The sequence below is a fragment of the Pithys albifrons genome, chromosome 25 (assembly GCF_047495875.1).
Source record: "Pithys albifrons albifrons isolate INPA30051 chromosome 25, PitAlb_v1, whole genome shotgun sequence".
NCBI classification, from domain to species: domain Eukaryota; kingdom Metazoa; phylum Chordata; class Aves; order Passeriformes; family Thamnophilidae; genus Pithys; species Pithys albifrons.
Window position 1 is genome coordinate 4,909,914 of NC_092482.1, and position 13,696 is coordinate 4,923,609.

At 59.0% G+C, this 13,696-nt stretch overlaps 1 protein-coding gene across 1 annotated transcript in view; it reads left to right on the forward strand.

Annotated features, from left to right (window-relative positions):
- The window catches only part of SMARCD2 (SWI/SNF related BAF chromatin remodeling complex subunit D2), a 20,478-nt gene continuing 6,782 nt past the window's right edge, over positions 1 to 13,696 (forward strand). The window contains exons 1-4 of the mRNA XM_071577678.1: positions 1 to 289; positions 10,324 to 10,508; positions 12,979 to 13,021; positions 13,492 to 13,614. Coding sequence (XP_071433779.1) covers positions 131 to 289; positions 10,324 to 10,508; positions 12,979 to 13,021; positions 13,492 to 13,614 — 510 coding nt within the window. The 5' untranslated portion in view covers positions 1 to 130. The remainder of the gene's footprint in view (positions 290 to 10,323; positions 10,509 to 12,978; positions 13,022 to 13,491; positions 13,615 to 13,696) is intronic.

Genomic DNA, 13,696 nt, shown 5'->3' on the forward strand with positions numbered 1-13,696 from the left:
GCGGGGCCTTTGGCGGGGCTGGCCCGGCCCGTGACTCGCTCCGGGGGCGCCGCCGCTGCGGAGCCTCCGCCGGGGCCTCCTCGTCCCGTCCCGTCCTGCGCCGTCGCTTCCCGCCCGGTGCGGCCCCGCCATGGCCGGGCGCGGCGCCTTCCCGCTCAGCCCGCTGCCGCCCGCCGCCGCCCCGCCGGCCCCGGGCCCCGCCACGGCCCTGCTGCGCGGCCCCAGCCCCGCGCCCGCCGCCGCCGCCGCTCCGGGGTACCGCGCCATGGGCCCGGCCGCGCAGTACCAGGTGAGGCGCCTCGGGGGCCCCGCGCCGCTGGGAGGGGAGCGGGGATGGCACCGAGGGCACTGCCCCGGGGCGGGGGGTTCGGGCCGGCCAGAGGGGCCTGAGCGGGGCAGCGCGGCCCGGCCTGGGCGGCCCCGGCCCGAGCGGGGCCCACCCGGAGCCCCGAAGGGAGTTTGCTGCGCTTTTGACTCTGAACACCTCCCTGTGCCTTTCCTGCCGCTTTCCGCTCGCAAAACCACGTTAAAGTTTGGCCGGGCCCGTCCCGGCAGTGGGACCCGACTGGGGCTGGGGTAGCGGGCCGGGTCCGCTCCCATCCCATCCCATCCCATCCCATCCCATCCCATTCTATTCCATCCCTTCCCATCCCGGCCCATCCCGTCCTGTCCCGTCCCAACCCCGCCAGGAACCGCCTGGAGCCCTGGCAAAGGCGGGGGTGACCATGAGGTGGGTGCGGTGCAGGTGTTGGATCCTCTGAGTGACCTCAGGAACAGAAAGGGGATGGAGGGTGAGGAGAGCTCGGTATGGGGGGAGAAATTAAGTCGAAAAAAAACAGCAGTGTTCAGAAAGTGGAGGAAATTACTTGTTTTCCAGCCTGAGCATCTCGTGTATTCAGGCAGTAAGAGGGATGTTTACAAGGGATGGAGGGACAGGACACAGGGAATGGCTTCCCACTGACACTGGGATATTGGAGGGGATTCTTGGCTGGGAGGGTGGGCAGGCCCTGGCACAGGTGCCCAGAGAAGCTGTGGCTGCCCCAGCCCTGGGAGTGTCCCAGGCCAGGTTGGACAGGGCTTGGAGCACCCTGGTCTGGTGGGAGGTGTCCCTGCCCAGGGCAGGGGTGGCACTGGATGGCCCTTAATGTCCCTTCCAACCCAAACCATCCTGTCATTCTGTGACTCTGTGGACAACTGGAGTGTTCAATCTGGAGCAGAGAAGGGTCCAGAACACCTGAGAGCCCCTTCCAGTACCCAAAAGGGCTCCAGGAGAGCTGGAGAGGGACTGGGGACAAGGGATGGAGGGACAGGACACAGGGAATGGCTTCCCACTGCCAGAGGGCAGGGTTGGATGGGATATTGGGAAGGAATTCCTGGCTGGGAGGGTGGGCAGGCCCTGGCACAGGTGCCCAGAGAAGCTGTGGCTGCCCCAGCCCTGGGAGTGTCCCAGGCCAGGCTGGACAGGGCTTGGAGCACCCTGGTCTGGTGGGAGGTGTCCCTGCCCATGGCAGGGGTGGCACTGGGTGGGCTTTGAGGCTCCTTCCACCCCAAACCATTCCATGTTTCTCTGATATCCCGACAGTAAGAAGTATATCCTGCCATGCCCTCCTGCTCCCCCTCGCACACTCAGCTTGTCACTCCACTCAGGCTCGTGCTGATTATTTTGATCCTTAGTTTTCTGCTGTAAAGCTCCGTTTTCCAGGCAGGCTGGAAATGGAGGAGCCCAGTTGTGCAACACCTTCTCCTCTGCCAGAGCTGGGCCGGATTTGCATGAATTAAAACTTCACAAATAAGCCAAGCCGAGGGAATTTCCAGCTCGCTAATGCAGGATGAGGGAACAGCTTCCTCCTGGAGCCCTAAAAACGTGGTGTTGGGAGTAGAATTGGCACAGCCACGGCTGTAACTCGAGGTGGGGGGGAGCAGGCACTGGGTCTGCCCCTGCCTGGATCCAAAGTAGCGTGGCCAGCAGGCCCAGGGCAGTGACCCTTCCCCTGGACTCTGCCTTGGGGAGGCCACACCTTGAGTGTTGTGTTCAGTTCTGGGCCCCTCAGTTGAGGCAAGAGATTGAGGGGCTGGAGCGGGGCCAGAGAAGAGCAACGAGGCTGGAGAAGGGACTGGATGTGGCTCTGAGTGTCCTCTGAAACACCTCCAGGGACAGAGAATCCAACATGTCTTGATCCAACCCCACTGGGATCACCAGCCCAGGGCACAGAGTGCCAGAGTGATCCCAGTGGGGTTGGATCAAGGGTTGGATTTGATGATCTCAGAGGTCTCTTCCAACCCAAGTGAGAACAGAAGAGCAACGAGGCTGGAGAAGGGACTGGAGCACAAGTGCTGTGGGGAGAGGCTGAGGGAGCTGGGGGTGTTCAGCCTGGAGAAGAGGAGGCTCAGAGGTGACCTCAGCACTGTCTGGAACTCCCTGAAGGGAAGTTGTGGCCAGGTGGGGGTTGGTCTCTTCTCCCAGGCACTCAGCAATAGGACAAGGGGGCACGATGGGCTCAAGCTCTGCCAGGGGAAATTGAAGTTGGAAAGCAGAAAGAAATTCTTTGCAGAGAGAGTGCTCAGGGATTGGAATGGGCTGCCCAGAGAGGGGGTGGATTCCCCATCCCTGGAGGTTTTTCAGCTGAGCTTGGCCGTGGCACTGAGTGCCATGATCTGGTAAAGGGACTGGAGTTGGACCAAGGGTTGGACTTGATGATCTCTGAGGTCTTTTCCAACCCAATCCATTCTATGATCTGTGATTCTATTCTATGCCTGCTGTGTGGCAGGTTGCAAAATCCAGCTGGGAAGCTGGAGCCAGGCAGGAGCTGCCGGGTAAACAGGCTGGCATATGCTGGTTTTCCACCCTCCCAGCACTGCTGGGTGGAATGGCAGCAAGTGGTCTATCCCAGGGATCCCTCCCTGTGGCACCTGGCACTGCCCAGGCAGAGCAGGAGCTGGTGATGAGAGGCCTCAAGTCCAGCCAGGAGCTGCATCCCTGTGCATGGCAGAGGAGATGATCCACAGGCTCTGCCCTTTGTTTTGCAATTCCCAGACTGGGAAAAACAGCCCCTCCCATCCCCTGTGGCCATCCCTGCTGTGACCAGAGGACTCCTGGGCTTTGGTAGTCCTGGCTTAATGAAGAGCTGTGTTATTTGGGCACCAGGAGACACAACAGGCCTCTGTCCAAGCCAGCCAGGGCTTAGGGGCTCTAATCGCTGGATTATGAAACATATGCTCGTCCTTTTGACATCCTTGTGGGCCTGCTGGGGATTTACTGGTGGCTCAAACAGGAGATCCAAGAGGATGACCCCCTTTTTCTGATGTTTGCAGAGCAGCCAGGTGCCCAGAGTAGGAAGGAGAGGGCTTTTTCCAGGAGGAGAGGGATCAGCTGAGCCCTCAGGAGATGTGATCGTGGGTTTTTGGGCAGATCCCCCATGGAATCATAGAATGGATTGGGTTGGAAAAGACCTCTGAGATCATCAAGTCCAACCCTTGATCCAATCCCACTGTGATCATCAGCACTCTGTGCCCTGGGCTGATGATCACAGTAGGGTTGGATCAATATGTGGTGGATTCTCACTCAGTGCCACATCCATAGAATCATAGAATCATAGAATGGATTGGGTTGGAAAAGCCCTCCAAGATCATCAAGTCCAACCCTTGGTCCAACTCCAGAACCTTTACCAGATCATGGCACTCAGTGCCACGGCCAAGCTCAGCTGAAAACCCTCCAGGGATGGGGAATCCACCCCCTCTCTGGGCAGCCCATTCCAATCCCTGAGCACTCTCTCTGCAAAGAATTTCTTTCTCATCTCCAACTTCAATTTCCCCTGGCAGAGCTTGAGCCCATCGTGCCCCCTTGTCCTATTGCTGAGTGCCTGGGAGAAGAGACCAACCCCCAGCTGGCCACAACTTCCCTTCAGGCAGTTCCAGACAGTGCTGAGGTCACCTCTGAGCCTCCTCTTCTCCAGGCTGAACACCCCCAGCTCCCTCAGCCTCTCCCCATAGGATCAGTCCCATCCTGATCCCTGTGCCAGCAAAGATGCCAGGGCTGAGCCCCAGCAATTCAGCTCGTGCTGTCCCCCTGAGTTCAGTGAGAAGGAGCCTTCCTGTTTATTCAGGTGCTGGTTTGGATCTTAGGAGAGTTTTTCCCCATGTTACAGGATTGACACTGGGACAGGGAGCAACGTGGGGCTGTGTGGAGATGGGACCTCTGCAGCCTCACAGTTACCCCAAGCTGGTGCTTCACTGGTGTGCAGAGTTGGCAGAATCAGGTGTCTCACTGAAGGGGTTTCATTGGTATTTGCTGTCAGGACAGACCCTGGTTTCCATGGGATGGGAGGCTGCTGCAGTCCAGGTGACTCCTAAGCCTGGGAGCAGCTCGGTGGTCCCATCCCTGGGCAGGTGGGAAGGAAAGCAGAGTTGTGCTTCATGGAGAACTACACGGAGGCAGTGGGATGGAGGAGCTGGAGAAGTGTGGGTGGTTGGTGTGGAGCCAGGTGAAAGCTGGGGAGGCCTGGACATGTTGGAAAGGGAGTGTGGGACAGGAGAAATCCGCCTGATTTGGGAGCAGAGCAGAACAGTGTTCCTGCTCACTGGGATTGGCTTGAAGGGGGCCTGGAGACAACAGGCAGGGCTGGAGCTGCTCCAGAAAGCTGGGATGCTGCTTGTGCTGGATGACCCCACCCTTCCCAAGGGAGAGGGTTTCCAAGGCAGGTTTCATCACAGCCTGAGCCTGCAGTTGGTTGCAGATGATACAAAGCAGATGGGCAGTGTCCTCTTGGAGCAAGGGGGAGGCAGGCAGAGGCAGAGACCACATGACAGTGAAGTTCTGGGGGAACAACAACATCTTCAGAACTTGCTGCTGAAGGCCTTCACCCCCTCTGCCTCCAGAGGACCTTCCCAGGAGCTGCCAGAGCCGTTCCCTGGGCACTTTGGCACTGCAGTGGTTTGTGCCAGGCACCCATCCCTGCTCCTCCCTGGGCCTCACGCCGTGTGAGCAGCTCTGAGCAGGAACCCAACACTTTGTTCCTTGTTCTGCTGCTGTTACTGCCCATGTTCTGGTCCAGATCCCCGTGATCTTTCCTTGCCTGGCCTGTGGCATCCACAGCTCTGGCTGTGAGGCCTTTGTCCCGACCCAGAGAGCTCTGCTGGTGCTGGAGACATTCCCAGCACGTGTCCTCAATCTGCTGGGAGGCTGTTCCTGCTGCTGTGCCCTTCTCCCTTTGATTTACTACTTCCTTGTCCAGGGTTTTTAGCTGAGAAGGAATCTGGCTCCTGAAGCTCCTCCTGTATCCAAACCTGGCAGCTTTTCCAAGCGTGACAAGCTGCATGGGGCACTTTGGGAGCAGTTTTGGGGCTTGCTGGGAGCAGAAGCTGAGGGAGTGATTGAAGCCTTGCAACAACATCTTAAAAATCCCACCCCCTCCCAGATCAAGATCTCTGCCAGCACCAGCCCAGGCTCTTCCTGGCACCTTCCCGAGAGGGTCTGGCTCACAGATAGGGATGAAAAAAGAAGGGGAAGCGTCTTTTGGGGTGTGCTGGGGGCTCAGTTAAGTCCTTGAAATCACAAATCTCCTTGAGCCCAGCCTGCTGTGGAGCTGGAATCCTGTTTGGACAGGGTTTGTTTCTGTATCCTGATGGGAAGTGCTGCTGCCTGGGCACGGGGGCAGGAATTTGCAGGAAGGGCTCTTGTCGCCTGGCCCGGGCTGTGCTCCCAGAGCCCCAGGCAAGGATGGATGTGGCTCCCATTTCCTGACTTGTTAGTGTGACCAAAGTTGGCTCACACCTCTGGACACAGCAAAATGGGATGTGTGTGGGGAAGGGCCTTTCCCCCTCTCTGCAGAGCTGCTGGGAAGAGCCGTGATCTTGGAAGGAAGATGAAGAGGCTCTTGAGCTGTTTTTAGAGTTGCTGCTTTGCTTCCAGCCCAGCTTCTTCCTGCAGCCCCATCCTGTGATTTATTGCTTCTCCTCTCTGCTACCAGCCTCCAGTTTCTGGGCTGCCCTTCCTCAAGAAGGGGCCTTTGGCAGGCACAGAGGCTCCCATCATGCCAAGGATCATCCATCAGGAAGCCTCCCAGCCTGCCTTTGGCTTGGGCTGAGGCTGAGCCTGAGCAGAGCTCCCCAAGGGCGAGTGGGCCGTGCCCTGACCCGGGATGAACCGCTAAACCACAGCCAGCCCCGTCCGTTCCGTGGGCTTTGGCAGGGAACAGGAACAAGCTGTTGGCTGTGCCGTGGCCAGAGGCTCTGCTCCCTCTCCGCAGGGAAGGCTGGATGGCATCCAGCTTGTTCCTCGGTGCTCAGCTCGCTCGCTTTGCCCTTTGCCCGCCCCGCTGGCGGGGAGGGGCACACGGAGGGGTGGGCACAGCGGCGAGGGGGGCTCGACAGCAGAGAGCTCAGCAAAGGCTCCTTGGTCTGAGCTGGTCTAATGAAATTTCCTGAGTTTAAGCCCTCCTGCATCCTGCTGAATTCCAGGGTTTTCAGAAGAGCTGGAAAGAGGCTTCACCCTCGGGGCTGTAACGCTGTTTCTTGGCTCAGCTGGAGATTGAAGGCTCTGCTTGTGTGAGATGGGTCTTGGCAGCCTTTGGGCAGGAGGTGAAGGGCTGAGGCTGCCCAGGCTGAGGGTGCAGTTGCTGGTTGAGCCAAGAGACTTCTCTGGTAGAAATGTGAAAATCTTGAGGGCAAACTGAGAGGAAAAAACATCAGTGTGGAGGGTTCTGCCCTCCCTTTTATTGCTCGTCCAAGTGATCAGATGCAAGTCCCTGGAACTCGCTCCCCCACCAGCTGAGCTGTGGCTGATGGTTCTCAGATGCTTTAGGAGGTGATGTTAAAGTTGGAGTGTGACAGATCTGTTCATCCTTGTGCTGAACCTCTCCCTGCCAACAGAATTGTCTCAGCTGAGTGGTCTGGCCTTCCAAAGAGCAGATGGACACACAGGAGACCATGCAGAACGTGCTGTTGCTTATGTGAAGCTGTCAAAGACTCCCCTGCCTCCAGCCAAGCCTTCAGATCTCTCATTTCAAGGCTGGATCAGGAGTGTGACCCATGGAGGGGCAGAGGGAGGTAGGAGAGACCTCAGGGCGTGATGAGAGCTGCCCTGGCTGAAGGACAGGAGCTGGTCATGGCCATGTCACCTCCAAACAAGCTGCCAACAGCATTCCATGTGCAGGGAAAGGGCTGTGTGGTCATGTAGGGAACCTCCCTGGCCTTCCAGGCAGTTTCCCTGTAGCACTGATCACACGTGGGCTTGAAAACCACCCAGGGCAGGGGTTTCGCTGAGAGCCATCGGCCTTCTCCGTGCTCCTGGTGGCTCCAGGGAGCTGCAGGTTCTGTTTGCAGCCTCAGCACCACGCTGAGCCTCTCTTGGGGCCCAGGGATTTCAAACTAAAAGTTTCACAGCTGCTTCTCTTGGTTTCTGTGTTCTGCAGCAGCCCTTGCAGGTGAGTCAGCACTGTTATGGGTTACAGGGTGCTCCCTGAACTGGCAAAACAATATTTACTGTGGTTTTCCCTTTGGCAGAGGGCGTGGGGCTGGGGCTGCCCCTCCTCCCAGCCCTGCCACAACGGATGGCTTGATAAACACTGCGAGGCTGGGCTCTTGTTTGGGGCAAGAAAAGGTGCTGCTGGTCCCAGTGAGCTCTGGGTGCTGTGGACACAGTCAGGAGGGGAGGGGAGGGGAGGGGAGGGGAGGGGAGGGGAGGGGAGGGGACGGGGGGGGGGGGAAGAGAGGAGAGGAGAGGAGAGGAGAGGAGAGGAGAGGAGAGGAGAGGAGAGGAGAGGAGAGGAGAGGAGAGGAGAGGAGAGGAGAGGGGAGGGGAGGGGAGGGGAGGGGAGGGGAGGGGAGGGGAGGGGGGGAGGGGAGGGGAGGGGAGGGGAGGGGAGGGGAGGGGGGGAGGAGAGGGGAGGGGAGAGGGGAGGGGAGGAGAGGAGAGGAGAGGGGAGGAGAGAGAGGGGACGGGACGGGGGGGGGGGAGAGAGAGGAGAGGAGAGGAGAAGGGAGAGGAGAGGAGAAGGGAGAGGAGAGGGGAGGGGAGGAGAGGGGAGGAGAGAGAGGGGATGGGACGGGGGGGGGGGGGGGGAAGAGGAGAGGAGAAGGGAGGAGAGGAGAGGAGAGGAGAGGAGAGGAGAGGAGAGGAGAGGAGAGGAGAGGAGAGGAGAGGAGAGGAGAGGAGAGGAGAGGAGAGGAGAGGAGAGGAGAGGAGAGGAGAGGAGAGGAGAGGGAGAGGAGAGAGGAGGAGGCTCCTGCCCTGTGGCAAGGGCAGGGCAGTGAGCCCAGGCTCTGGAGTTGCTGCCTCATGGGGTGGCTGAGCAGCAGTGGAGCTGTGTCTGGTTGTGTAACGGGCTCAGCCTGTGCCTGTGTGTGTGTCTGGGAGCTGCCACGTGCGGCACTAATCCTGGGGCACCGCTGCTGCCCCTGCCAACAGGCTGCTCTTTTCGGGCTCTGCCACTTCCAGAGGCGCCCCTGGCACAGCTCAAGCCTTTGGGTTTGTGTTTAGCAGCTTTTCAGGGAGGGGAGTGTTTTTTTTGGGGGGGTGTTTTGGCTCCAGCTGCCACCAACCCTACTCTTCTCTGCAGCTCTGAGTGAGCTGTGCAGGACAGGCTGGCTGCAGGGGTGTCACAGAACCATCAGATCAGTTCTGTTGGAAGAGACCTCCGAGATCATCAAGTCCAGCCCTTGGTCCAACCCCACTGTGATCACCAGATCATGGCACTCAGTGCCACCTCCAGTCTCATCTTAAAAACCTCCAGGGATGGGGAATCCACCCCCTCTCTGGGCAGCCCATTCCAATCCCTGAGCACTCTCTCTGCAAAGAATTTCTTTCTCATCTCCAACTTCAATTTCCCCTGGCAGAGCTTGAGCCCATCATGCCCCCTTGTCCTATTGCTGAGTGCCTGGGAGAAGAGACCAACCCCCACCTGGCCAGAACTTCCCTTCAGGCAGTTCCAGACAGTGCTGAGGTCACCTCTGAGCCTCCTCTTCTCCAGGCTGAACACCCCCAGCTCCCTCAGCCTCTCCCCACAGCACTTGTGCTCCACTCCCTTCTCCAGCCTCGTTGCTCTTCTCTTCTACGTTGGGTCGGAAGAGACCTCTGAGATCATCAACCCTTGATCCAACCCCACTGGGATCACCAGCCCAGGGCAGTCTGTGCCCTGGGCTGGTGATCACAGTGGGGTTGGATCAAGACATGATGGATTCTCTGTCCCTGGAGGTGTTTAAGAGGACACTCAGAGCCACATCCAGTCCCTTCTCCAGCCTCGTTGCTCTTCTCTGGCCCCGCTCCAGCCCCTCAATCTCTTTCCTCAACTGAGGGACCCAGAACTGAACACAACACTTGAGGTGTCTCTGTGCTCCCAGCCCTCCTGCACCCAGGGTTGTTCCAGGATTGCTCCCTGTGTGCAGGTAACAAGGTGGCTTCCTCAGCTCCCTCACAGCCCAGTGCTGTGCCCAGGCAGCACAGGGAGAGGAGCTGAGGGGTGTCCTGGCATGCCAAGGAGCCTGAGGCAGGGCAGAAATGTTGCTCTGCTGGCTCGGTGGCTCTCCCAGGGGGGAGGTGAGGATCAAAGGATCCTGGGAAGCTGCTGGCTCAGCCCTCAGGAGGAGCAGGTTGGAGCACGTAGGGGCAGCTGCTGGGTCATGGGATGCTGTGGCCTGTTGTTCAGAGTCCCAGGGGGGTGTGTGGGGTGTCCACCTGGTGGCACCTGCAAGGCCAACCCCTGCTCTGGGGGTGCTCCAGGGCTGCCCTGGGCTGGGACCCCTTGCAGGGGTTGGCTGTTGTTGTGTCTCATAAATCCTGTGTGTCGTGTCTCCTGAATTCCCTGTCTGGGTCCCTGCCAGGGGAAGGTTGGAGCTGGCTGCTGGCAGGGGGGGAGCTCTTGCCTCTTCCATCCCTCTGCTTCCTTCCTGCCCTCTGGTGGGAAGTGGGATTGCCCTGCTCCCCCCCAGTGCTGCTTTCAGAGAGGAACCCACAGCACAACCCAGATGTGCCCGGGGCTGGGGGGGCTCTGCAGGCAGTGCCCTCGTGACACTGGTGTGGTGGCTCCAGCTCTGTGATGGTGGCTCCAGGCCACGTGTGGCTTCAGCCTCATGCCAGCTGGCAGGGCACACTTCCCCTGTGGCTTCTGCTCCTCCTGCTTCTGCTTTCCCATCGTTTTTCCTGCAGCAGGGACAGCTGCAGCTCCTCCCTGCCCTGTCCTTGCCCTCCTCTCGAGCAGGATACACCCCCCTCAGAGACCTCTCCTGAGGAAGGAGCCTCAGGGTGGGTGGTTGGCAGGGCCCAGCTGAGGGCAGACCCCGTGCAGGGCAGTGTTTAACTCACACTCTCCTCTCCTCTCTTCCCCCCAGCGCCCCGGGATGCCGCCTGGCAGTCGGATGCCCATGGCAGGGCTGCAGGTGGGACCACCTGGAGCTCCCCCGTACGGAGCAGCCTCCCCAATGAGACCTGGCCTGCCCCAATCCATGATGGATCCCTTCAGGAAGCGCCTGCTGACCCCCCAGGCACAGCCACCCATGGCCACCCAGAGGAGAGGGTAAGGGGCTGGAACACCCTGCTCCAGGGTGGGCACCCTCTGGAGGCAGGAGGGGGGCGGTTTGTCCTGCTGGATCCTGCTTGCTCTTGATGGAATCATGGAATGGTTTCCATTGGAAGGGACCTTAAAACCCATCCAGTTCCACTAGACCAGGCTGCTCCAAACCCCATCCAGCCTGGCCTTGCATGTCCCCAGGACTAACACACTAATCCATCCTGAAATGATGCTGCATCAACTGCTTCCAAATGAGCCCACTCTGTTCTACCTCACGTTCTGCTGCTTCCCATCTGAGCTGCAGCCATGAGCTGGGTTGTTAAAACCAGCCCCAATGGTCTAGTCACAACAAGATCTGTGAAAATTTCTGCAGACCACAGGACAGCCCTTCAAAAAAAATGTATTTAGTGAGATACCACTGCTGATACAGAGATGTAAAAAGATTAATTTAATTTAGCACAGGGTGCCCAGGGCTGTGTTGAGTAAGTGTTTGACTGGCATTAAGATCCCCAAACCTCTTCAAGTGTCTGACAACTGTCAGGTCATGCACAGACCCCCAGTTCCCTGCCCTGCTGCGGAGAGGGGGGAACCAGCACAGATTCCCCCCTAGACTGGCACCACTGGCAGTGGGCAACCTGCCAGAGCTCAGGAAGGGGATGCTTTGTGATGATGGGGCAGAGATGACTCAGTTTGCAGCTTCCCCAGTAACTGAAGGGCCTGGTGTCTGTTTGTGCCCCAGCTCCAGGGGTCTGTCTCATCCTCACAGGGCCTGCCCAGGCTCTGGCAGGCACAGATGGGCCTGGAATTGCAGGATGGGGGTGGCAGGTTGCAGGGATGCTCCCAGAGCTGCAGTCTGGGCAGGACTCTGTTGGGGCTGTGCCAGCAGCTTCTTGCTTGTTTACACCACCACTAATCCCTCTGCTGTTCCTGTTTTCCATGAGGGCTTCTGGATTCCTGGAAGCTGTTTCTCAGACCAGGCTCCCTTGGTGCCCATGGGTGCCATTCCCTGCCCGGATCCTTTGGCTCTGGGATCCCTCTCAGGGCACCACAGTGGCAGCTCATCCCACAGGGGATTAAGGCCAGGGAGCAGCTTGTCACCCAGCAGGGACATCAGCAGCCAGAGATGGCTGTGGCCCCATTCCAGAGGGCTGTGGTCTGGGATCTGGGATCAGCCATGCCCAGCTGGTCGGGTGTCCTTCCTCCCAGCTGGCTGCAGATCCAGGGATTAGGAGCTGCCAGCTGCTAAAGGGGTGGGCAGACGTGTGGGCAGGAGGTGTTTGTGTGGCAGGAAAAGCTCCAAGAGGGGCTCTGACCCTCCCAAATGTCCTCCCAGGGCAGTCACTGTACCTTGGACCCCTTGGGATGGCACCAACACCCACGTGGGTCATCCTGCTGTTCCATGTGCTGCCAGAGAAATGAGACTTCCCTGTGCTGCTGGACTCTGCCCTGTCCCTTGTGCAGGGGCAGAGTGTTCCCTGCTGTGTGCAGGCACTGAGCAGGAGCTCAGGGGGCATCAGGGTGGGCTCAGGCTGGTGGGAGCCTGCAGGGTGGGCTGAGCTCAGCTGGCTCTGAGCAGCTCAGCCCCTGTGGCTCTGGAGCCCACCCTGCTCCCTCCAGCCCCCAGGATTCCAGCCCCACTGTGCAAAGGCTGGTTTGTTGTAAGTGAATTCCTGGCACTGGGAGAATGTGGTGGCTGTTTCCAGAGAGGAAAATGGGGAACACTCTCCTGAAACTGTGGCTTTGCCTTGTGCAACCTCCCCTGGGTTTCCTTCCCTGGTGACACATTCTGACACCTTCTCCCCACAGTCACCAGGAATATCCCAGAATATCCTGAGCTGGAAGGGACCCCCAAGGACCATCCATCCAACCCCTGGCCCTGCACAGACACCCCAACAATCCCACCCTGTCCCTCAGAGTGTTGTCCAAACCCTCCTGGAGCTCTGGCAGCCTTGGGGCCGTGCCCACTGCCCTGGGGAGCCTGGTCAGTGCCCACCACCCTCTGGGGGAAGAGCCTTTCCCTGAGATCCCACCTGACCCTGCCCTGGCACAGCTCCAGCCCTTCCCTGGGTCCTGTCCCTGCTCACACACAGCAGAGATGGAGCTGCCCCTCAGGAGGAGCTGCAGACCCCAAAAGGTCTCCCCTCAGTCTCCTCTTCTCCAGCTGAACAAACCCTGTGGAGGGTGAAATCCCTTCCCCATCCTGCCAGTCCAGCTGGATTTGGGCTCCCTTGGGCAGGAAAGATGGGAGGAGGAAGCTCCCCAAGAATCACTCCCTGTGCCCCAGAGGGTCATCCAAACCCTCCTGGAGCTCTGTCAGCCTTGGGGCCGTGCCCACTGCCCTGGGGAGCCTGGTCAGTGCCCACCACCCTCTGGGGGAAGGACCTTTTCCCCATGTCCATCCCCACAGTGGGCAGGCAGCAGGATGTCCTGTGGGAGCTGCAGTGATGTATTTCTGGCTGTGTCTGTGCTTTTGCAGGGTGAAAAGGAGGAAGATGGCTGACAAGGTGCTGCCACAGAGGGTGAGTGACACCTCAGAGGTGCTGCAGGGGAGTCACGGGGTGCCCATGAGGGGAGGGTCTCACTGAGCTGCCTCCTGCCCACTGGGCATTTCTGTTCAGTCCCAAACCAACCTGGAATATTTCTGTCTCTTCCTCTGGGGTGGCATAAGAGGTTTGGGGCTGGTTAAGGTTGACAAGCAGGACTTAGAGGAATGCTTTGGGATGGAGACCCCAGGAAGACCTTAAGCCTTTCCTAGAGGTCCCTGTAGACAATCCAAAGATTCATTCCATGCCTGTGACAGGCTTTAAACTGATTTGGAGGAAGTTTTGCAGGGCTACCTCTGTTTAAAATAAAAAGGTGGTGCTGTCATGCTGGACTTATTGCTGGAAGGCTCCTTGGTGTTCCAGCCCAGCTCTGGTTGTGCTGCTGGGGCTGTGTGGGGATCCAGCCCCATCCCAGCACTCAAGGGACTGACCATTTCATGTGGCAGATCCGGGAACTGGTGCCAGAATCCCAGGCCTACATGGACCTCCTGGCCTTTGAGCGCAAGCTGGACCAAACCATCGCTCGGAAGAGGATGGAGATCCAGGAGGCCATCAAGAAACCCCTGACGGTGCGTGGCAGCCCTGGCTGGGAGGGGTGGGGACTGCAGGCCACAGAGTGGTGGATCACAGAGTTGGTAAGGTTGGAAAAAA